We start from the raw sequence: 22,980 nt of genomic DNA on the forward strand, positions 1-22,980 counted from the left end.
CTTCAAGACAACAGATGCCAAGCACTTCAAATTCCAAAGTGAGGTAATGGCCCCTCAAAGCCGGATCTGCAAGGAGATAACTGAAACCTACCTTGGGGAACCTTAACTAACTTCACCCTATAAAAGAGGTTGGTCAGGCCAAAGGGAGGCAGAAATCTGAGGAAAGATGTCATTCTGCCTCTCTTCTGTGTTTTGAGGAAGGAGAAATCGTCACATCAGATGAGCAGGAGAGGTTTAATGAAAATCAGCTGGAGACCTCAACCTGCATTTTTAAGAGTCTGAGGGTCCTAGTGGATTCATGCCTAGAACAGTTAGAGCCTAAAGGTATAAGGCTGTTGTCAGTTGGCCACTGAGATGAGTCCTCAAGAAGAGGTAGCTACATTATAAATGGCCCGTATTCACAGTTTATGAAAAGAAAGAATGCACAAGTATTCCCTGTACTTTTAATATTATTCTCATGAAAGAGAATGCCAACATAAAGCCATCTAAAGGGACTTGCCTATGAGGGCCATGTCAAGAACAATGGAACCCTAAAAGGAGTCTACCAAGAGCCAACAGTGAGGCCAAGCCCTGCTGACAGGAAAGGAAATCATATCAGGGAAATCCAGGTGGGAGATGGGTGGCAGAGAGTGGAGGATGCTGAAAAACTCGAAGAATCCCAGGAAGGAGAATGAACAGTCAGCGCAAACCTAGGCTCAAAGAAACCAGGATCACTACACTATGAACCCCGACCTCTCTTATCTCCACTTCCTGCTTCAACCCTAGAAAGGTCAGAATCTGGGAACAGAGCAGTGAATAGAGAAAAGTCCAGCCACACCCTGATCCACTTGCTAGATTCCTACCTGAAACACGCCTGGGTTAGAGCAGGGCAGCAGCTCTCATCTCCATTAGTAACAGAATTTTGATCAGTACCTAAGACTAAACATTAATTACTGAAACGAGACTGTTTTAGGCCTAGAATTAGCTAGGTCACCCTATTGTTTGAGAAAGACCAAAAAGCTTTAATTTCTTACAGCATCCAAAAAGCCTGGGAAAGACTGGTCTCACACAGCCAATCTCAGGGGCCAAGTTAGGAGATATTAAAGCTGTTTTCTGATTGTATCCTTCGAGTCTGGCTCATATGCACAAAGGAGGCACTTGAGATTAGCCCTTTTCATGAAATACAGTGGGATGATGATAATATTACTATTACTTCCTCTCATTAAATAATTTCCAAATTAGATTTTTACCTATGTTCTCATGTTCTTGGCGGGGTGGTGGGGGGGGGGGGGGGGTGAGGGAACTGCTCTAAAACTGTTGCAACAGAAAGTGGCCCGTGACACAAGACTTGCTTGTATTAACTAAATCTGTGGACACTGTGTGTCCAACCCTTTAAATTTTCAGCTGCTGCTAGAAGAGAAAAAGCAAAGAAAAGATGTGAATGATTCCCATTAGGTGGCATCCCCTTTGAATGATTCAAACGCCAGCAAAGGCGGCCCAGACAATTCATCACACTGGCAGCACCTGCTCCAGAGGCCCAGAGGTCTCTATCTGTAGAATAAAAACACAGGTGATGTTTCTCTTCTACCCACCACCAGGTTTCTAGCTCACTCTCATCTTCCTTTTGGAACTGACTCTCCACTCCTTTTCTTCAGATTAACATTTAACTGCCATGATTAATATGCTCGTGCTAGCATTTACTCCCATCCTGACTAGTGCTATGACAGGGCATATGCAGCGCCCCAGGTAAGCTTTCTTCAGAGTCAATCATCTAAGAGGCTCTAAATTATTTGGCAATTAAGCCATCACTGTGTTCCCATAGAACTTGGCATTACAGGTTTGCTACTTGCAGAAAATCAGGAAAAAAAAAAAATGTATACACACACACACACACACACACACACACACACACACACTAAACGCATTCCACCCAAGCAGCACAATGACCAAACAAACTACAACGGACATTCACAGACAGACATATGCAAGCTGCTAACAGAATCCATAGGTGGCCCCGCCCTCTCGCATTCAGGCAGTGGCTGTGCTTGCTTACCTAGCCGCCTGGGCACCAGGTGAACTGGTTTAGCTCTGTTCTGCTCCTTCCACTTCTCCAGGTTGGCCAGCTCCTGTTCCGCAACTAAGCCAGGTGAGAAATATCAAATCGTCAGTTACTAGACTTCTAAAAGAAAACCAGTCCCTTCGAAGCATAAGAAACAACTATTAGAAGGCAATTAACTACATATGAGCATGAGTGAACAAGACTTCCAGGTTAGAAACACAATATTCAGCCCTGACCCCTATGTGTCACTCTGGGCCCGGCCCTGTGGCACTTCTCACCAAGAATCAGCACAGAGGGTTCAAATTTGAAAAACCACCTGGGCTCCTACTAAAACAAGGAAGTATAGCCTTTCCTACCATTCTGGCATTTTTAAAACTCTGTATCAAGTTAATTTTTAAAGTTTCCTATAGATAATGTGTGCAAAACTAGAATATTTTCATGTCAATAAGAACTTTCCACACACAGGTAAACATATCCCCAGAGAATTCTGATGCCCATACTCGCTTTATGTTCAATGCTCCCCAAGCTTACTGCAACTCTAGGGAGCGAGGGCTCGGTGCCACAGGTGGGGACCCTGGCTCTGGTTTCGGGCACTCCGGACCGCCATGCAGAGTCGGCTTCCGGGGGAGCTGTGCTCATTTCCTAAATGTTCACTGTGCACGACAGCAGGGGGCGCCAGAGAGAAACTAGTTCTGTCACTCCAGCGCCTTCCCTTATCTCCTCATGAGATCCAGACCACATTGAGACTTAAGCTCCTGTTAAGTATTTAAATCAAAAGCTTGTAAAATACCAGATCGGCTGGCAGTTCCTGTAGTCCCTGCATGGCTGTGATTGTCATATTCTGCACTGACCCACTGTCCCACCCGGGACTACATGTCTGGTGGGGACTCCTTAGAGCGCTTTTTCCCTTTTGTGCCTTTCTGTCCATCATTAGTCATGAAGTTAAATTTCGTACCAATTATCTAATAAAGGAGACCATCGAATTTCAGCATAGCCCCACAGCTGAAGTTGAACAGCCTACTATTTCTTTGTGAACTAAATGAACTTTAGTTCTCTTCCACCTCTAAAGCATAATGCTATAACTTTAAATGGCAGCATTTATATTTACCGTACATCAGTTAAACACGTTATGCACACATTAAGTACAGAGAGCACAAAAACGAGTAAGATGTGGTCCCTGCCCTCAAGGAGGTTTATTGGCAATAAGTGTAAAGTTTTTCAAGCCAGTAGAAATCCAGGATCTACCATCATGTCATGAGTTGTTACTAATGTAGAGAAACAAACTTAGAAGTGTTAATAGAATATTTTTAAAGGTATAATCAAAACTGCTGATGCTTTAAAAAAAAACTTTATGAGATTTGGTGAGTCTATATAAATCAGAAAATAAAAATACTTCACACCAAAATAAACCAACTGTAAAAAGAGAGAAGCATTCTGAATGTTAAATGAATGGCTATACGTACTTCTTTGTATCTGATTTCTCCGGTTTACATTTGGTGCTATCAAGGTATATGCACTTGTGCTAAAAGGAAGAGAAAAAAAATGCTTATTACCATGAGAAACTACCAATGCATATAAACCACCAGATATTTTTCCTTCTATTATACTGTATTTATGATCATTACCATCAAATAGGCACCATGAAAGATAATCTTCTTAAGTCCCTGGTCTGTTCTCTGGGACCTCACAATCTTGATGTCAAAGTAAAACAAAGGACATGACCAAATAAGGAAATATAAAAAATTCGATGAAGAGTGACAAGTGACTAGTTGGTATACTGTCCTTGTAGGGCTCCACCATTCCTCTAGGTGGTGCTCGTGAGTAAATTCCTTTAAGATTGCTTTAGATTGGCATTCTCTTCCGTGTGACCACACCGAGGTACAGGAAACATTGGCACATTTTTTATTCCCACAGACTGAGCGTAGAGGCCATTTGCGATGCAGCCACCTCCTCTTGAGGACCTGAGTAGCTAACTGGCTTTTAGGCTTTGACTTTTCTAGGCCTATGTCCACTGGGTCTCTTCTTCTAGGGACACAGGTTGAGCATAATCAGGGGCTCGGAGAAGCAAAGAGTCATTTCAAACAGGGGGATCAGGGAAGACTTTTTAAGCAAAAATATTCAACTCCATGACACTAGGAAGCTGTTATAATATTGTGAGCTTTTGAGGGCAGAGAGTGTGCTTGATTGATGTGTATTCCAAGCCCCTGGCACAGTGTCTGGCACAAAGACACTGGCTGCTTGATAAATGTGGGCTGAATTAAAATAAAATGATGCTACAGACCTAGCCTGTGAGTCTGTGTTGGGGTGGCTCTTTTTTGAGATGATACATGTGATCCCACAAGAGCATGAATACTCCGTTAAGCAAAAATATAGCACAGCAACAGACTGCAGCATACGTGTAGGTACAGTTTTAAGAGAAATGCTGTGGATAAACACAACCAGCTTATAACTGTAGGATTTAAGAGGGGGAAAAAAAAATCCACCCAGATACTCTTGGAAGTCTCTCTCTTCTACCTGAATATACCATTTCAAAGGGCAAATTAGCAAAGATTGAACGGTAGAGACCAAAAGCACTGATCAACAGAAGCCATTTCCTTCCTTATCTCATTATTTTTCTAGCAGCTAGCCTTCAGCCAGCTTCAAACTGGGCTTTAATTTTAGACTTGCAAATGTGAGGTGTGCAACAGCCTTTGCATGCAAATGGGGCTGCTGGATGCCCAATTACCTAATGTATATCAGCAGACGTTGCATGTGTAGCCTAGCATGCATACAACGTTATGAATACAAAATTAGGAGGCTGCCACTGGAAATTAATCCTTTGTCCATTGCATATTCTTTGTACACCCTAAGAAACATTTTTCACTCCTGAATTGCCAGTACTTTATAGGAGCTTGGAAGCTGCAATCCTGTGGGTAGTCCCTGGAAACTTGAATATGGTGCAGTGGTGAGCCATTCTACAGAGACTGAAAGCTGAAACATGAGATACTAGATGTAAATGCCCATCATGAAACTGCTACACAATCTTCAATGTCGGCTAACATTGTGGTATAGAGCTTTTCTCTATGAAGTTATGGGGTCCAATGACTTACATTTTTAATGAGTTCCAAGATGATGCTGTTCTTGATCTAGGTACCACACTTGGAAAACCACTACTATAGAGCAATCAAGCTATCTTAGAACACTTGGGATAAAAGAAAACTTAGGGATTCATAAATCACTGGTAAAGACAGAGGTTGAATCTCAGACCAAAGATCACCAGGTCAACTGAGCAACAGTGATGAGACTCCAATCTAGGACTTTTGACTTAGTTGTCTGTCTGCAGCTAACTTTTCAACTCAATGTGCAAAGCATAAAATATAACCATCCTTTAATTTTAGCCCCCTTGATAGACTTCCAAACCGTGCAACCTACTTAACTGAGCACTTACGGATTTATTATATTAGGGGCTTGTAGAGAATGAGGGGAGATTCCAAAACAGGGATACTAATCACTTTAACAGAACTTACACTTTAGTTAGGAACAAGTCAAGAAAACACCAAAGCACCCCCACGAGAATATCCAACCACTCAACATGAGTTCTGGATGGGGGGAAAAAACAAAAAAAGAAATAAAAAATAAATTAAAAAAGAATATCCAAACAGGTCTTAAAGTGGGATGATGTAAGTACTCAGAGATCCAAAACAGTAGAGATTCATAGAGACCTCAGAGGAGTAAAAAACCGAATAGCACGAAATAAGAATAGCGAGTTGAGGCTCAAAAGAATAGGATCTGAAACAGCAAAAGTGTTTCTTTGCCAGGACTTTGCCAAAAGCAGCTTCACAGAGAATTTTCCAAGTCCATGAGTCTCTCTTACAGAAATTTTGCAAAAGGTTTGGAAAGAAAAATCAATTTGTTTGTAAAAGATTGTAGTCTACAGTATCTAATCTGGTTAAGTTTTTAACTCTGACATCATACTAGAATCTTCTGTCTCAGGAATAGGACTTCAGTCAATCTACGGCCAATGTGTGTAGCCTACAGGTACCTAATAGAGAAACGTAAAATAAAGGGAAAGAATTAGCTCTGAATTTAGAGGGTTTTTACTGAAAGCATTTTAGCATAAACCCAGGCAGTGGTCCCAGTAATAAACATTTTACGTACATTTTATGTGAATTCCTCGGCAACCATCTTAACAATATTTTATTGACTGAAAATGCCAAATCTAAAACATGTTATAATAGTCCCAAGAAAGCATTGCCAAGTAAATGGTAGGAACTTAGCTTCTATTTCTATTTCTTAACATAGGAAGAAGAGCTTAAGTCAAAGGATATGCTTTTTATTTTTTAATATCATGTGTCACAGTGTAATGCCTTCGTAGATACACATATTCATCCCTTCTTTCTTAGCTTTCTCTTGACATGAATAGCAAGTATAATTTATTAATGTTTTCAGCCAATTAGTTTCTACCCACAGCAAAAGCCTTTGCTGTTTTAACCTATGTGCTATCTCTTTTAACAGCCTGACTCTCAAAGCTGCTGATCTAGACAAGTCCAACAACCAACATTTCGTATTCTCGTCATTTCCTGATTAAGCAACATTCAAGCCACTGAAATAAATGTATATATTTGAAAATGAGTCTTCTTAATTACCTCATTGAAATTTAATGAAATATCTCAATTTGTAAGATTGTTTTCACTTTCCAACAGCGCACATCCATGAGATATACTAAGGGAGAATATATGAAAGAACAGACAAGATAAAATGTTTTTCTGCACCACATGTAACGTAAAATAAAAAGATATTCAAGAAATGTTTGGCCAAGTGCAGTGGCTCATGTCTGTAATCTCAGTACTTCGGGAGGCTGAGAAGGGTGGATCACTTGAGGTCAGGAGTTCAAGACCAGCCTGACCAACATGGTAAAATCCCGTCTCTACTAAAAATATAAAAATTTGCCAGGCGTGAAAGTGCACGCCTGTAATCCCAGCTACTCGGGAGGCTGAGGTAGGAGAATCGCTTGAACCCAGAGGGCAGAGGTTGCAGTGAGCTGAGATCGTGCCACTGCACTCCAGCCTGGCTGATAACAGTGAAACTCTGTCTCAAAAAAAAAAAAAGAAAAAGAAAAGCAATGTTTTCCTTGTGAGGTCTCTCGAGTTACACAACTGCATGTTGTGTGTACATTCTTGCACAATTTTTATAACCTTTTATCAACAAGTACTCTGAAAAAAATGTTATGTTGAAGTTATCAAAAATATCTTGGGAGGGGGGAGGGATTGCATTGGGAGTTATACCTGATGTAAATGACAAGTTGATGGGTGCAGCAACCAACATGGCACAAGTATACATATGTAACAAACCTGCACGTTATGCACATGTACCCTACAACTTAAAGTATAATAATAATAAATAAATTAAAAAAAAAAAATCTTGGCTGGCTAAAAGTATTACATAACTATATCCCCTGGTGTGTACAAACTGCACCAGATGTAATTTAAATTTCTAATTAGGAACAACACTGGTTTGACTGAAAAAGAAATGTAGTTAAGAGCAAAAGTTCAGAAAGAGAAAATTAAGTGAAAAACATAATTTCAAGCAGAATAGTAGACAGGTAAAGTCTACAGTCCTACAAAAAGTTGAAGTTTTCATAGTTCAAGAAAATCTTATCCTTGGGTATACATAAATTGAAAAAAAAAAAAAAAAAAAAAGACTGGGAGATAATCAAAGGCATTTGGATACTTACCTTTCTAGATAAGACTTTCCATATTGGTTTTTGTTACACGACCTTCAATGTAGGAATCTGAAACTTACTGTTTTCAGTCAACACTGAGTCAAAACTTTTGAGGCATTTAGGTTTCCAAAAGTTTTTTCATACATAGACCAAATTCCCAAGAAAAATAGAAAATGATGACCAGGCTGAGCGAATTGCCCTTGACCCCTAATCCTATATCATAGCATCCCTGATCAAGTGTTCCACATCTCCAGTGTGAAAACGTTTATGAATTGTCTTTGGCCTCAGAAACTACAGAGGCTAAGACACTCTATGCACACCCAAGAAGCTAATGTGTAATTGATTAGTTCTTTCATCAATACAACTCATAGCTTCTGTTAGAGGGCTGAATAGACACACAGTGGGTAAAGACAGATAAATAAGCAGAAAATCATCAGGGCCTTTGTTTATAGGATGCCTTTACGAAAATTAGAAGCACACACACCCAGGATCCCATGGCTTAGTGAGACATTGTAAATTCATGCAAACTAGAAAATAAGTGCTGCTTCTTTCAGGTGGAGGTAAGGACACATGGTTTGGTATGTATCTCAGCCACAAATCACACCTTAGCTAGGCAAGTGTGTGTAGTCACCAATCTGCGCAACCATATAGAATGGACCTGAGATGATGTATTTCTTCACTTAAACACGCACCCATAAGTAAAAGCCACACAAAAAAAAAGTTAGCAAGAAGGAGTCACACTAAAAATATAAAGAGTGTATACAAAGTACAATATTGTAGAGACTCACCATCTTTAAGAGGCCAAAAACCAATGATGGGACCATCATTGAGATGGAGACCAATTGGTAGGTATACTTACAAAATGTCTTGTAACTACTTCCTCAGTAAAAATAACTATAAGAAATTCATATTTTTAAAACAGAGATGTCAGGTCTGGGATTTGATTGGATTCTACTTACAAGCTATTAAGTTAGCCTGTTACTGTTTCACAGACACTGGCAGAAGACATGAAACTCCTGGATCAGTGACAAAGACTTTATTACTTATGGCACAGTAGGCAGCATGAGCAACAGTTTATTTACATCTATTCTCTCTGGCCTCCAGTCTTATGGTGGGAGCAACAGGATGGATGCTGCACACATGGTGTGTTTGCATTGCAGCTGAGGAAATGCTTGGGGAATACACCATTTTTACGGCAGATAGTAAGTGAGCCTGGTCTTTGTCCTGGGAGAACAAACCTCATCTCTGAAGGTTCCCAGCTAAATAAACAACTCGGAGAAATAGGTTAAAGAGTGGTCTTGGCACATCCAACAAAACATAAAAGTACAAGAGGCCCTAGGGGGACTCTCTCTTCCAGCAAGAGATTATTTAGTATTAACATTCCTATTAAGAATGGCTTAATGATAAAGAAATTGATCTTTGCAGAAAAACCACTTACTTATGAAATGTGCTATATATTTTCTCTTCCCATTATTTTTGTTAATAGACTTAGAACACATTATGTCTATGTCTCAAGCAGTACTCAAGGTTATCTATAACTTAAAGAAAAAAGAACACAAATGCAAGACATAGTGATGTATTCCAAAATCTGTGCATAGAACATTTAGAAATGAAATTCATGTTTTCTTTCTGATTTTGAAAGAAACACACTTGTAAAGGAAAATTCAGAAAACTATTTTAGAAACATTAAAAAGTCACGCATAATCCCACCTCTCAAAGACCACAATTACAATTGTATTTGGGTGAATTTACTTTTCATCTATGTTCTATATATATAATTACACAGTTGCAATCATATTTTAAGTACAGTTGTACATCCTGCTTTCATTTATAAGTGGTTTTCCTAACTTGATTATATATGTAACATGCTTAATGCTCAATGGCTACATAGTATTTCATGACATTCGTGCATCATATAACCACTCATCTATTGCAACTGTTTCAATTATTCACTATTACAAATAATCCTACAGGATGTACAAAGCATAACACTTTCAGCAGAACATTATCCAGAAGAAAACGGGCCGGGCGCGGTGGCTCAAGCCTGTAATCCCAGCACTTTGGGAGGCCGAGGCGGGTGGATCACGAGGTCAGGAGATCGAGACTATCCTGGCTAACATGGTGAAACCCCGTCTCTACTAAAAATACAAAAAACTAGCCGGGTGTGGTAGCGGGCGCCTGTAGTCCCAGCTACTTGGGAGGCTGAGGCGGGAGAATGGCGTGAACCCGGGGGGCGGAGCTTGCAGTGAGCCGAGATCGCGCCACTGCACTCCAGCCTGGGAGACACAGCGAGACTCCGTCTCAAAAAAAAAAAAAAAAAAAAAGAAAACGCTAACAGTCCTCTGAAATCAATACTCTAAACAGGAATGTGGGCTACATTTAAACTTTTCTTCCTAAGATATCCTATCTACATTTCAAAAATCTCAGAGACAACATAATCACATGATTAATTTCCACTCCTATGTTTGACTCCCTTTATTCTTAAACCAAAAGAGCTGTAGGCCCTACCCAACATTCACTCTCCCTTCCTCCTTACTAACAGCACTTCTGTATTATTCACACAGACAATGTACCCAATTGAAAGACTACAGCCACCAACCTTTTGTGTAGTTAGGTATAATTATGTGATGAAGTTTGAGAAATTGAGATGTAAGTGGAAGCCATTGAGAGGGATTTCTAGAAAGGCTCCTTTACATAGTGATAGACAATAGAAAAAGCTGTTTTGTTACTTTCCTTCTTCCCAGAAGGCTGAAGTGGTGGCTGGTGCTCAAGCAGTCCATGAGGCACCGGCATATGGAAGACATGATCAGGAATGGCAGAGCAGAAAGACAGAAGCAGTCTGGGGCTCTGTGACCACGAAAACACCACATCACTGGTAATCTATTGCTGTACCGCTCAACTTCAAACCCTAATTCTGTTATTTCCTATCTGTACAACTTAGAGCAAATTATTTAGTTTTTCTATTTTTTTCACCTGTAAAATCGTAATACCTAACCACTTCATAGGATATAAAGTGCTGTGAACCCCGAATATCTGAGGCAGGCCTCAGTCAATTTAGAAAGTTTAAAGTTCGGGTGCGGTGGCTCACGCCTGTAATCCCAGCACTTTGAGAGGCCAAGGCGGGTGGATCACGAGGTCAGGAGATCGAGACCATCCTGGCTAACACGGTGAAACTCAGTCTCTACTAAAAATACAAAAAAAAATTAGCCGGGCGTGGTGACAGGCGCCTGTAGTCCCAGCTACTCAGGAGGCTGAGGCAGGAGAATGGTGTGAACCCAGGAGGCGGAGCTTGAAGTGAGCTGAGATCGCTCCACTGCACTCCAGCCTGGGCGACAGAGCAAGAAGACTCAATCTCAAAAAAAAAAAAAAAAAAAGAAAAGAAACTTTATTTTGCCAAGGTTGAGGACGCACCCATGGACACAGCTTCAGGAAGTCCTGATGCCATGTGCCCAAGGTGGTCAGTTTGGTTTTAGACATTTTAGGAAGACATGAAACATCAAAGAACATATGTAGATGAACATTGGTTTGGTCCAGAAAGGCAGGACAACTGGAAGCAAACGTGGGACAACTCATAGCAGGGAGGGGGCTTCCAGGTCATAACAGATAAGAGACAAACAGTTGCATTCTTTTGAGTTTCTGATTAGCCTCTCCAAAGGAGGCAATCAGATACACATTTATCTCAGTGAGCAGAGGACTGACTGAATAGAATGCAAGGCAGGTTTGCCCTGAGCAGTTCCCAGCTTGACTTTTCCCTTTAGCTTAGGGATTTGGGGACCCCAAGGTTTCTTTTCATTTCACAGTGCTTAGAACAATGCCAGAAAATAACAAATATTCTATTATAGTTTCCCATTATTTGTATTAGATCAGCCCTAGACTACCTACCTTCAGACTTATTTTATGGGAGAGAAATAAACAAAGACATAGGTACTTACTTAAGATACCTAAGGAGACATCTATTGCTTTGTATGTAATTATAATAACTATATATAACATATATGACATCTATTTTTTATGTAATAAAACTTAGCCCTGAATCACTAGGACGTCTCCTTTCCTCATGCTGTGACTGATTCCCTTTGCTGCATCTTCTTTCATAAATATATATCATTAAGTTTCTTTCTTTATATCCCTGTTTCTGGCTCTTCCCTTTTAACAACTGTATCCTGGTTCCTGATTCTTTCCTTTGAATACTAAGGACCACGGCATGAAACAAAGTAGTATTTATAAATAATACATCTTAAAAATTAGTACAAATTTTTTCCCCTGTAAATGGTAGCATGATTCTGAGCCCAGGCTTTTTTCATTAAATTATTTATTAAAGAATAATGTACCTGCAGAAAACGGCACAAATTTTAAGCACACAGCTTCATAAGAAAAGCTCTTTTACATTCTCCAGGTTCCAAAAGAGAAAAGGAAAAAAATAACAAGAGGCACAATAAGTTTTAGAATATCACCTAAAATTATTATATTTCCCCCAATGTCTTAAGAAATTTTAACCCTAACAAGTAAATATTATTAAAATGAATACCCATATACTATTTACTTATATTTACCAATTGTTAAATGTTTTCCCACATTTACTTTTTCTCTTTTAATCACATGAAAATAAGCTGCAGGGTCATAACATATCATCCCTAAATATTTTAGCATGTATCGCCTAAAAACAAAAGCAGTCTCCTACTTAAACATAATATCATTATCACACCCAAGAAATTTAACATTAATATTGCCTAATAGTCTATATTCACATTTCCAAATTGTTTCCATTTTAATATTCTTCCCTACCTTTACCTCCCCCTAGATCCAGTTATGGATTACACATTTTGTTTGACATGTGTTTGTAGACTCTATGTGTTTGTAGACTCCTATAAGATCAGACAATTTCATTGACTTTTTTCTTTCTTTCTTTCTTTCATGACTGACATATTTGAAGAGTTCGGGTAACTTTTCTTATAGAATGCTTCACAATTTGGATGTAAGATTATTATTTCCTCATGATTAGATTAGGTTACACATTTTTAGAAACAGTACTAGATAGGACATGTTATCCAAGATGCCACTGTGAGAACAAAGGTTGTTTCCTTGTGCAACTAAATAATAAGCCAATGTGAAAAACAGTATCTGTCTATATGATGGAGTGCAATCACAGTTTAAAACAAAGATTAGAAAAAGAGTATCTGTCACCTTCTACTGGCAATAGAAATCAAAGGGCATTGTATTAGTCCATTCTCATGCTGCTAATAAAGACATACCTGAGACTGGGTGATTTATAAAGAAAAAGAGGTTTAATGGACTCACAGTTCCACATGGCTGGGGAGGCCTCACAATCATGGTGGAAGGCAAAGGAGAAGCAAAGGCAGGTCTTACATGGTGGCAGGCAAGAGAGCACGTGCAGAGGAACTGCCCTTTATAAAAGCATCAGGTCGGCCGGGCGCGGTGGCTCAAGCCTGTAATCCCAGCACTTTGGGAGGCCGAGGCGGGCGGATCACAAGGTCAGGAGATCGAGACCACAGTGAAACCCCGTCTCTACTAAAAATACAAAAAAAAAAAATTAGCCGGGCGCGGTGGCGGGCACCTGTTGTCCCAGCTACTCAGGAGGCTGAGGCAGGAGAATGGCGGGAACCCGGGAGGCGGAGCTTGCAGTGAGCCGAGATCGCGCCACTGCACTCCAGCCTGGGCAACAGCGTGAGACTCCGTCTCAAAAAAAAAAAATAAAATAAAATAAAATAAATAAAAGCATCAGGTCTCATGAATCTTACTCACTTAAGAGAACAGCACAGGAAAAACAGCCCCCATAATTCAATTACCTCCCACGGGTCCCTCTCATGATACATGGCAATTATGGGAACTACAATTCAAGGTGAGATTTGGGTGGGGACACAGCCAAACCATATTAGGCATCATGGCCCTAAGGTTTTCCACTTGAAATAAAGAGTCATAGAGTGCAACCTGTACTTTAGAGATTTCTTTACACTAAACTCTTTGAAAAGTTTATTTCTAAGGGTCGGAATCGCAGGGGACTTTCACATTCTGTATTATTTTTGAAATGCTTGAGTTTTTATAACAAGCAGATATGACTTTACTTTTATAATCAGAGAAACATATTCCAAAGATTTTTAATAGAGAAATATTTAATATAAAAATTTCTTGGGGGGGTGGGGAGGGGTTGCATTGGGAGTTATACCTGATGTAAATGACAAGTTGATGGGTGCTGACGAGTTGATGGGTGCAGCACACCAACATGGCACAAGTATACATATGTAACAAACCTGCATGTTATGCACATGTACCCTAGAACTTAAAGTATAATAATAATAATAATAATAAAATAAAATAAAATCATTCCAGCCAGTCACAAAAAGAAAAAAAAATTTCTTAAAGCAGGGGCTCAGCTTTTCTTACAAGATTAGGTAGCATAGGTTTCTGCTCTCACTAGTACCATAGTAAAACAAACACTGGGCAATGCTAGCCCTTGAGTTTTAATGATGGTAAATGTCTTCAGTTTTTCTACAGGACTTTAACGGATTTCCTTTTAAGTCTTCATATTTGCAGGGGGTGGGGGCCAGGGAATTACAAACATTACAGAACAAAGGAGCCATCATCAGCCGATTCTCTGATATAGAATAGACCCTTCAAATGCAGTCATTTCCCTTTGATTATTTTCTTTCCTCTTAAGCTTTTGTTTCAGATTCAAATACATTCTGAATAGACGCAATTAACCTTAATATGTATAACCTTACAGCACTCTACTGACTTTGAAGTAAGTAACCTTACTGTGTAATTGAACTAAGTTTCTTTTTTTCTCATTTCTGCTATGGTTCTACTGATTATTATAGGTATTATGTGTTTTCAAGCTTTCATCATCCTGTTGATTTATTGTTTCACTGTTCCAGCTGTCAAAGACTTTTTGAGCAATTCCCATTCATTTTTGATATTGTATTTGAACAAAAATGATTGCTCCCCAAGCCTTGGCAGACCACAAATGCATACCATACTGAGGAATGGAATCCAGTGCAGAAAAGTTGGAAATTCCTTCTATACAGGACCATAATTTCTACCCTCCTGCACAAACAGGAATGTAAATTTGATCTAATCAAACCAAAATTATTTTTTATTTTCATCCACTCTCTCTCTTCTGTCATGCATAGAACTGTGCTTTTCAAACTGTAGGAGGTAACCCTCTAATGGGTTATGAAATCAATTCAATGGATTTATTTTTAATGCACAAGAATAGAAACAGTCAGAGGACATCACATATAATAAAGGTGAGAATTGTTTCGTGTAATTTTAGTTATATATACGCTAATATATACTCAGTCATGTACTAGGTCATGATGTCAAATGAATTGCTCACTGTAGGCTATGATCAGAAGTCTGAAAAAAAAGTCACTGGAAGTTACTGTGTTGTTGAGGTTGCACAGTGAGAGTGAGATAACTGCTCTAATGTCAGAGATGTTTGAGCCAGAGAGACTCCATCTTGAATAGGGGCTGGGTAAAATAAGGCTAAAACCTACTGGACTGCATTCCCAGACAGTTAAGGCATTCTAAGTCACAGGATGAGATAGGAGGTTGGCACAAGATACAGGTCATAAAGACCTTGCTGATAAGACAGGTTTCAGTAAAGCCAGCTAAAACCCACCAAAACCAAGACAGCAACGAGAGTGACCTCTGGTTTTCCTCAATGCTACACTCCCACCAGCATCATGACAGTTTACAAATGCCATGGCAACATCAGGAAGTTACCCTAGATGGTCTAAAGAGGGGAAGCATGAATAACCCACCACTTGTTTAGCATAAAATTAAGAAATAACCATAAAAATGGGCAACCAGCAGGCCTCGGGGCTGCTCTGCCTATGGAGTAGTCGTTCTTTATTCCTTTACTTTCTTAATAAACTTGCTTTCACTTTGCTCTATAGACTTGCCCTGAATTCTTTCTTGTGTGACCTCCAAGAACCTTCTCTTGGGGTCCGGATCAGGACCCCTTGCCAGTAACACTGACACCAGGCTACCAAGCTCACCTGTCATTTGTGAAAAGCAGCAGAACAAAGGGAATCCCCAGAGAAACTTTTCTCCTGCAAACTACTTCTCTATTCAAATCATTTTAAAACTATGGTGGGGTTCACGACATGTTATCCCAAAATACGGACCTTGGCATTTGAGAAAACAGCAAAAGCAGGAAGTCCTCTCTGACCTTCTCCCATCTTTCTCCCTGAAGCAAGCCACAAAAAATTTCTCTGACCGGCCGGGCGCGGTGGCTCAAGCCTGTAATCCCAGCACTTTGGGAGGCCGAGGTGGGCGGATCACGAGGTCAGGAGATCCAGACCATCCTGGCTAACACGGTGAAACCCGTCTCTACTAAAAATACAAAAAATTAGCCGGGCGTGGTGGCGGGCGCCTGTAGTCCCAGCTACTCAAGAGGCTGAGGCAGGAGAATGGCGGGAACCCGGGAGGCGGAGCTTGCAGTGAGCCCAGCTCGAGCCACAGCACTCCAGCCTGGGCGATGAGCAAGACTCCATCTCAAAAAAAAAAAAAAAATTTCTCTGACCTTCCTCTAAGGTAGGCCATAAGATCCTCGTTTCAGAGGGATCCTCCCTCCTCCCTAAACCCATAGGAAAGGAATGGAGACATAGAGACACAGAGAATTTGAACAAACAGGCCTTGCTAAGCTTCCCCAGTTTATGTCATTAGACCATACACCTTTTTCACCAATCATACTTCTATACACTATCCACTCTTCATCAAACCTAAGCATAAAAAGACACCGTTTTCCCTGGTTCTTTGAATCTTCATTTTTGGAAGCTCCTATGTCCTGTAAAACTTATGTTAAAGGAATGGGTATGCTTTTCTCTTGTTAATCTATCTTTTTTTATAGGGATATCAGCCATGAACCTAGGGCTAGGTAAGGAAAGAAATCTTCCCCTCTCTGCAACTGTAAATGTCACATTACTGCTTCCATATTCCACTCCCTTTAGCCTATAGAACTTCTCTTTTCTTAATGTCAATATAAAACAATGATAGGGCTGGGCGCAGTGGCTCATGCATGTAATCTCAGCACTTTAGGAGGCCAAGGCAGGTGGATCACGAGGTCAGCAGTTCAAGACCTGCCTGGCCTACATGGTGAAACCCTGTCTCTACTAAAAATACAAAAATTAACCAGGCACAGTGGTGGGCACCTGTAATCCCAGCTACTCAGGAGGCTGAGGCAGGAGAATCGCCTGAACCCAGGAGGCAGAGTTTTCAGTGAGCTGAGACCGCACCATTGTACTCCAGCCTGGGTGACAGAGCAAGACTCCATCTCAGGGGGGGAAAAAAAAAATGATGATAGGACCTTAGCTAGCTGCACTATCACTCCTTCTATCTATCCTCCCTCTATACATCATATTCAAGATCCAGAATTTGGTAGATAGACGTAGGTTTGAATACTGGTTCTGTCACTCAAAAAGCCATGAGATCTTGGAAAATCATTTTATTTTCAAGACTCAGTTTCCTCATCTTTAAGGTAGCAAATGGCTTATCGTGAAGAAACTATTCAATAATGTACCTGACATACTTAACACAAGGTCTAGCACATGGTTAATCATTGAAAACACACGAGCTACTAAATGTTATTTTGGTTTGTCTCTCAGGAGTACCCAGTTTAATTATTCCAGGTCATAACTAATTTACTTCATGCTACAACAGGATTCCAATGCTTCATTACGTTTCTCATTTCAAAAATAAGTCAAATAGTATTAGTATTAGTATCTGGTAATCATTGAGACATCTACCCAGCTCATTGAGACATGTCATTAGGAAGAGTTAAATACTATCTGTTGCTTTATAAACTTTCTGCATGCTAAAGATTGACTTAGATAATCCCCTAATGAATAACCATCTATATTGAGCCATCAAGAAGATTGCTCATTACAATCAATCACAGATACTCTCTTCCAGTGTACTATTATTTCATAACATTAAAAGGAACTCCAGCATTATTCAATTCTCTATTTCCAGGGAAGAACACTAGCCTGATGCATTCAAGCCACTTAGCATCTATAAGCAGAGTTTTATAATTTTATTTTCTCATAATCATATAGAGAAGGAAATTGAAAACATGGACATTGCAGTGAAGAAGCAATAGTGAAAACAGTTCTAATATGCTCTAATAAGTTTGTAAAAACTTGCACTTAATTTCAGAATATTGTATGTGGCTTATTCAGATGCAAATAATGTGAGACAAAATGACTTAAGTTCTGTCTTAGACATAAGAAACCATACTTCAGGATTTCAGAAAATAGACACTAAAGAGTGATATTTATAAAAATTTAACACTATAACTTAGTGACTTTATTATTGTATATCCCACCTTGTATTCCATGTTATAATTACAGAATACTTTACAAAATTTAACAATGCTTTTTAAGGAGAAAAGAGAAAAATCAGGACTGGCCATGATGAACTGCTCTTACCAAACCATCATTGATTCTCCTTTTATCTCCCTTGAGAGTTTGGGGATGAAGAGAAGGATTGCAAAGATTATTTCCTTCCCTCGAGCATAACAAACCGGTGGGATGCATTGAGATTGGATCAAGGAAATTAGGAAATGTGTTTTCTGGGCCCTACAGGAAGAAATGAGAAAAAGAATGGGTTTCTCCAATCTGCATAGATAGCATGCCATCAACAGACATAAATAAGATGTCTAAGTGTTGAGGTTGCAGTAGGGTGTTTTAGAGACTGTATTAGTTTGAGTCCTTCAGAAGCTGACACCAAGACAGAGTTAGACATGCAAGAGATGGATAAGGGGGAATGCTTGTGAAGGATGAAAGGGGGAGCAGGGGTAGGCAAGGAAAGCCTTTTTTTTTTTTTTTTTTTTTTTTTTTTTTGAGACGGAGTCTCGCTCTGTCGCCCAGGCTGGAGTGCAGTGGCCGGATCTCAGCTCACTGCAAGCTTGCAAGCTCCGCCTCCCAGGTTTACGCCATTCTCCTGCCTCAGCCTCCCAAGTAGCTGGGACTAGAGGCGCCCGCCACCTCGCCCGGCTAGTTTTTTGTATTTTTTAGTAGAGACGGGGTTTCACCGTGTTCGCCAGGATGGTCTCGATCTCCTGACCTCGTGATCCGCCCATCTCGGCCTCCCAAAGTGCTGGGATTACAGGCTTGAGCCACCGCGCCCGGCCGGAAAGCCTTGAGAACAAGACCGGGTCTGATTCCTATTGCCAAAACCTAAATAAAAGACAACGAGAGAGGCTCTCCTAAAGAAAATTATATTTATTCTGGATTGAGCATTGCCATAGGAATACAGTGGGTATATTCAGCAAGGCAAAGGAAGACCAGGGTTTTTAAAGGAAAAGTGAGGAGGGTGATATAAGTTGTTTGAGACAAATAGCCTTGGCTACAAGAATCAACAAGGGTAGAATCAATCCAAGGTTGGACAGACAGTTGCTAGGCAGATGTCCTTGCAGAAGTATTTTTTAAGGTTGTAGCTTTTGTGCAAAGTTATAGTTTTTGCAGAGCCTTTTGTGAGAGTTCTTGTTATCAGGCATATGTGCGTGAGAATCCTCCCTTCATGGCCCCAGCTCCACATGTTTGACACAAGTGACCTCATTTTGAGTCTGACAACTTTCATTCTATGAAAGAACGGAAGGAAAGAGGATTGAGTAGCAAGATCCTCAGAGTGTTATACAGTTCTGAGAAAATCTTGGACAGGAATATGGGGAGTCTTCCAGCAAAAGTTGCCTAATAGAGGAGTCCCACGTGGGCCAGGAATAGGCTAGCACTAAAACCATCCCAAGAAAATTGTACAAAATTGAGCAAGAGAAAAATAAAACAATAAAATGCAACCGGGCTTGCAGCAGCAATCATTAAGCCAGCTTGCCCCTTGGTCTACTTCCTTGTAGCCGGTTGCTGCTCACTAGCCCAGCTTTGAGTTGTCCAACGGATAACCCCAGATTTTCTAGCCCCTCACTCTCCATGAATCCCCTTAAAAACCCTTGCCCAGTACCCATGGAAGAAACATATTTGAGGCTTGAGAATTCCTCCTGTTTCTTCACTGAGAACGTCACAATGATTAAACTCTTCCTCTGCTGCAAGTGCCATTGTCAGTATATGGGTCTGTTGCTGCACAGACGGCATATAAGCCTAGCAATTCTGCAACAGCACTGGCACCCTGGAATGCTCAGTCATTGGCTGGGATGGGTGCGGCACAAGCCAGCACTCACAGGCAAGGTGTAATGGATCCAAAAGGGTGGCAGCTGGGGCCATCAGCTGACTATGCTCCCCACTGTAAGTTCTTCTGAAGACAATCTGAACAACAAGTTTCTCTGGCTGTTCAGAGGCCACTTAAACTCCTGTGATATAATACAAAATAAATATTTGGTCATGGTCCCTGGTTCCTGGGACAGAGTTCCCAAAACCCTTGGGATTCCCAGAGTGCTAAGTGTCTACTGTATGCTAATGACTGTTGGTGAGGTCCCTAGACAGCTAGCTTAAGAACCAAGACTGGTAGCTAGAAAAACCAACTATGAGATTGGAGGGTTAAAACTTTCAGCCCCATCTCCATTTCTGGGGAGAGGAGGGGGCTGGAGATTTCATCACCAATGGCCACTGGACTTATTCAATTATGCCTAGGTAATAAAGCCTCAATAACAGTTCTTGAACTATAAGGTTTGGGGGTCTTCCAGGTTGACGAACACATCAACGCACCCACCTAGAGTATGGAAACTCTTCACACCCCACCACCTACCCCTTCATTCCCCCAAGGGATGCCTTACGCATCTCTTCCACTTGACTGAGTTGTATCCTTTATGATAAACCTATAATCATAAATATAGTAATTTCTGCGAGTTTTGTGAGTCACTCTAGTGAATTATCAAAACTGGGGAAGGGGAGATGCATGGGAACCCCCAACTTTGTAGTCTGGTGGGGAGACATACAGGTAGCCTGGAGACCCCATTTGCAGCTAGTGTCTGAAGTCTGTCTGGGGGGCAGTTTTGCAGGACTGAGCCCTTAATTTGTGGGGTCCACACTAACTCTGAGTAGTTAGTGTTAGAACTGAACTGTGGGACACCTAGTTGGGGTCAGAGTTAGTTGGTGTTAGAATGACATATTTGGTGTCAGGAAAAAAAAACAACACGCAACTCCTAATGATCCTGTAGACCAAAGCTCAAATGTCACGTCTGAGGAAAGATCTTCCTGCTCCCAAGACCAGCTCAGACCCTGGCTTTCCTTACAAGCTTGTCCAGCCCAGGGCCCACAAGGTGCATGTAAGCCCAGGCGACTTAGGACGGCTTTGAATGTGGCCCAACACAAGTTCATAAACTTTCTTAAAACATGGAGTTTTTCTTTTGCGATTTTTTTTAAGCTCATCCACTATCATCAGTGTTGGTGTATTTTCTGTGGGGCCCGAGACAATTCTTCCAATGTGGCCCCAGGAAGCCAAAAGATTGGATACCCCTGCTTTATAGTATACATATTTATTCACATTTTAATAAATGTCTGTCCCATCAATTAGACAGTAAGCTTCATAAGGGCTTATTTTTTGTTGAATAGTTATTTGTTCCTAGTTTTTAATTAGTTCTTTTAAGCTAGAGGTCCTCTCATTCCATGGTGGTTATGAGGATTGAGAGTCCATATACATAGTGTGCTTCTACATACTAGGCACTGTATAAGTGCTATGGTTATCATTGCTCATGTTGAAATCTCTACAATACTAATACGAAGTAGGCCACAAAAATGTTAAGATTAACATAATTTACATACAAATTCAGCTCAAGTTAACTGTAAAATAAAATTCCATATTATAGGTTCGTTTTCAAAATATCTTTTTATTTTCCTCAAACAGCATCAAGCTAAAGGACCAGGTATGGTTAGACAAGTACAAGAATGTGAACTCAACCCTGTATTACTAGCACAGGCAAGACCCCATTTCCCAGAATTGGATACAAACTAGGTAAATGCATGTCTTTGTCTTATATTTATCTAGAGGTGATATAAATAATGTAAAATATTTACAAACAAGCAGAACATTAAAAGGAAGGATAAAGGTTTACTTTGGATTAGAAGTTTGTGTAAGCTTTTTTCTCTTTTAATTTGTGTAGATAGCTTTGATATTTAAGGACAAGATAAAAATCACCACGTAAACTAATTGAGAAAGCCAGTATGAATTAGTAAATACTTGTAATAACTTAAATCCAAATTCCATCAAGAACTCAATCTTGTCTGAGAGTCTATCAGAGGTACTCAGAATCATTTAATATATTGATAGCCATAGATTTTTACTAGTATACTTTGTTTCTATGCAAGTAGGTGGTTTATTTATTTGAGACAGGGTCTCACTCTGTTAACAGCCCAGACTTGAGTACAGTGGTACAATCACAGCTCACTGTAGTCTTGGAGCTCCTGAGCTCAAGCTATCCTCCTGCCTCAGCCTCTCGAGTAGCTGGGACACAGGTATGTGCCACCGTGCTCAAAAAAAATTCATTTTTTTTTTTTTTTTTTGGGGAGACAAGGGCCTCCCTATGTTACTCCTGGACTAAAGCAGTCCTCCCACATTGGCTTCCCAAAGTGCTGAGGTGACAGGCACAAACCCCTGCACCCGACCACAAGTAGGTGTTTTAAACCAGTGTTTTCTTGTGTGTGTTTTTAACAAGGCACAAACACTCAACTTAAGGGTAACAGCATAGTACTTTACCAGGCATAAAGTTACGCTTTACACATATATATATGGAAAAATTAAAACCCTTTGAAGTTGTTATTGTCTCATATTAAGTAATGAGGAAACTGAGGCATAAAGTAGCTAAGGATTTTGTTCAAAGAGCAAGTGATGGCATAATCAGAACTGAACCCAGGTGTACCTGGCATCAGAGCCCATATTCCTAATCCCCACACTGGGGCTGCAGGAGGAAATTAATGGAAGGATGCACACAAAACAAGACAAATCTTCTACCATATAAATAAATTCACATTATGAGTAGACAAATGAAGCTGTACTATTAAAGCACTTAACTCTATCCTCTTTTTTTTTGTTGTTTTGTTTTGTTTTTGAGACAGAGTCTTGCTCTGTTGCCCAGGCTGGAGTGCAGTGGCACAATCTTGGCTCACTGCAAGCTCCGCCTCCTGGGTTCACGCCATTCTCCTGTCTCAGCCTCTCAAGTAGCTGGGACTACAGGCGCCCACCACCACACCCGGCTAATTGTTTGTATTTTTAGAAGAGACGGGGTTTCAACGTGTTAGCCAGGATGGTCTCAATCTCCTGACCTCGTGATCTG

At 40.4% G+C, this 22,980-nt stretch overlaps 2 protein-coding genes across 9 annotated transcripts in view; one reads left to right on the forward strand and one right to left on the reverse strand.

The window, feature by feature from the left end:
* The window catches only part of DNAJC15 (DnaJ heat shock protein family (Hsp40) member C15), a 354,888-nt gene that overhangs the window by 200,916 nt on the left and 130,992 nt on the right, over nt 1–22,980 (forward strand). The gene's annotated exons all lie outside the window — the stretch shown is intronic.
* Nucleotides 1–22,980, reverse strand: part of EPSTI1 (epithelial stromal interaction 1) — a 225,984-nt gene that overhangs the window by 199,687 nt on the left and 3,317 nt on the right. For all 8 annotated transcript variants that reach the window (XR_007720730.1, XM_050766209.1, XM_050766208.1 and 5 more), the window contains exons 2-3: nt 3,502–3,560; nt 2,033–2,116 (exon numbers count right to left, since the gene is read on the reverse strand). Coding sequence is in view for 7 of the 8 variants with exons in the window: in XM_050766209.1 (XP_050622166.1) it covers nt 2,033–2,116; nt 3,502–3,560 (143 nt within the window). In the remaining variant the exon portion in view is untranslated. The remainder of the gene's footprint in view (nt 1–2,032; nt 2,117–3,501; nt 3,561–22,980) is intronic.

This window comes from Macaca thibetana, chromosome 17, assembly GCF_024542745.1.
Source record: "Macaca thibetana thibetana isolate TM-01 chromosome 17, ASM2454274v1, whole genome shotgun sequence".
NCBI lineage: Eukaryota > Metazoa > Chordata > Mammalia > Primates > Cercopithecidae > Macaca > Macaca thibetana.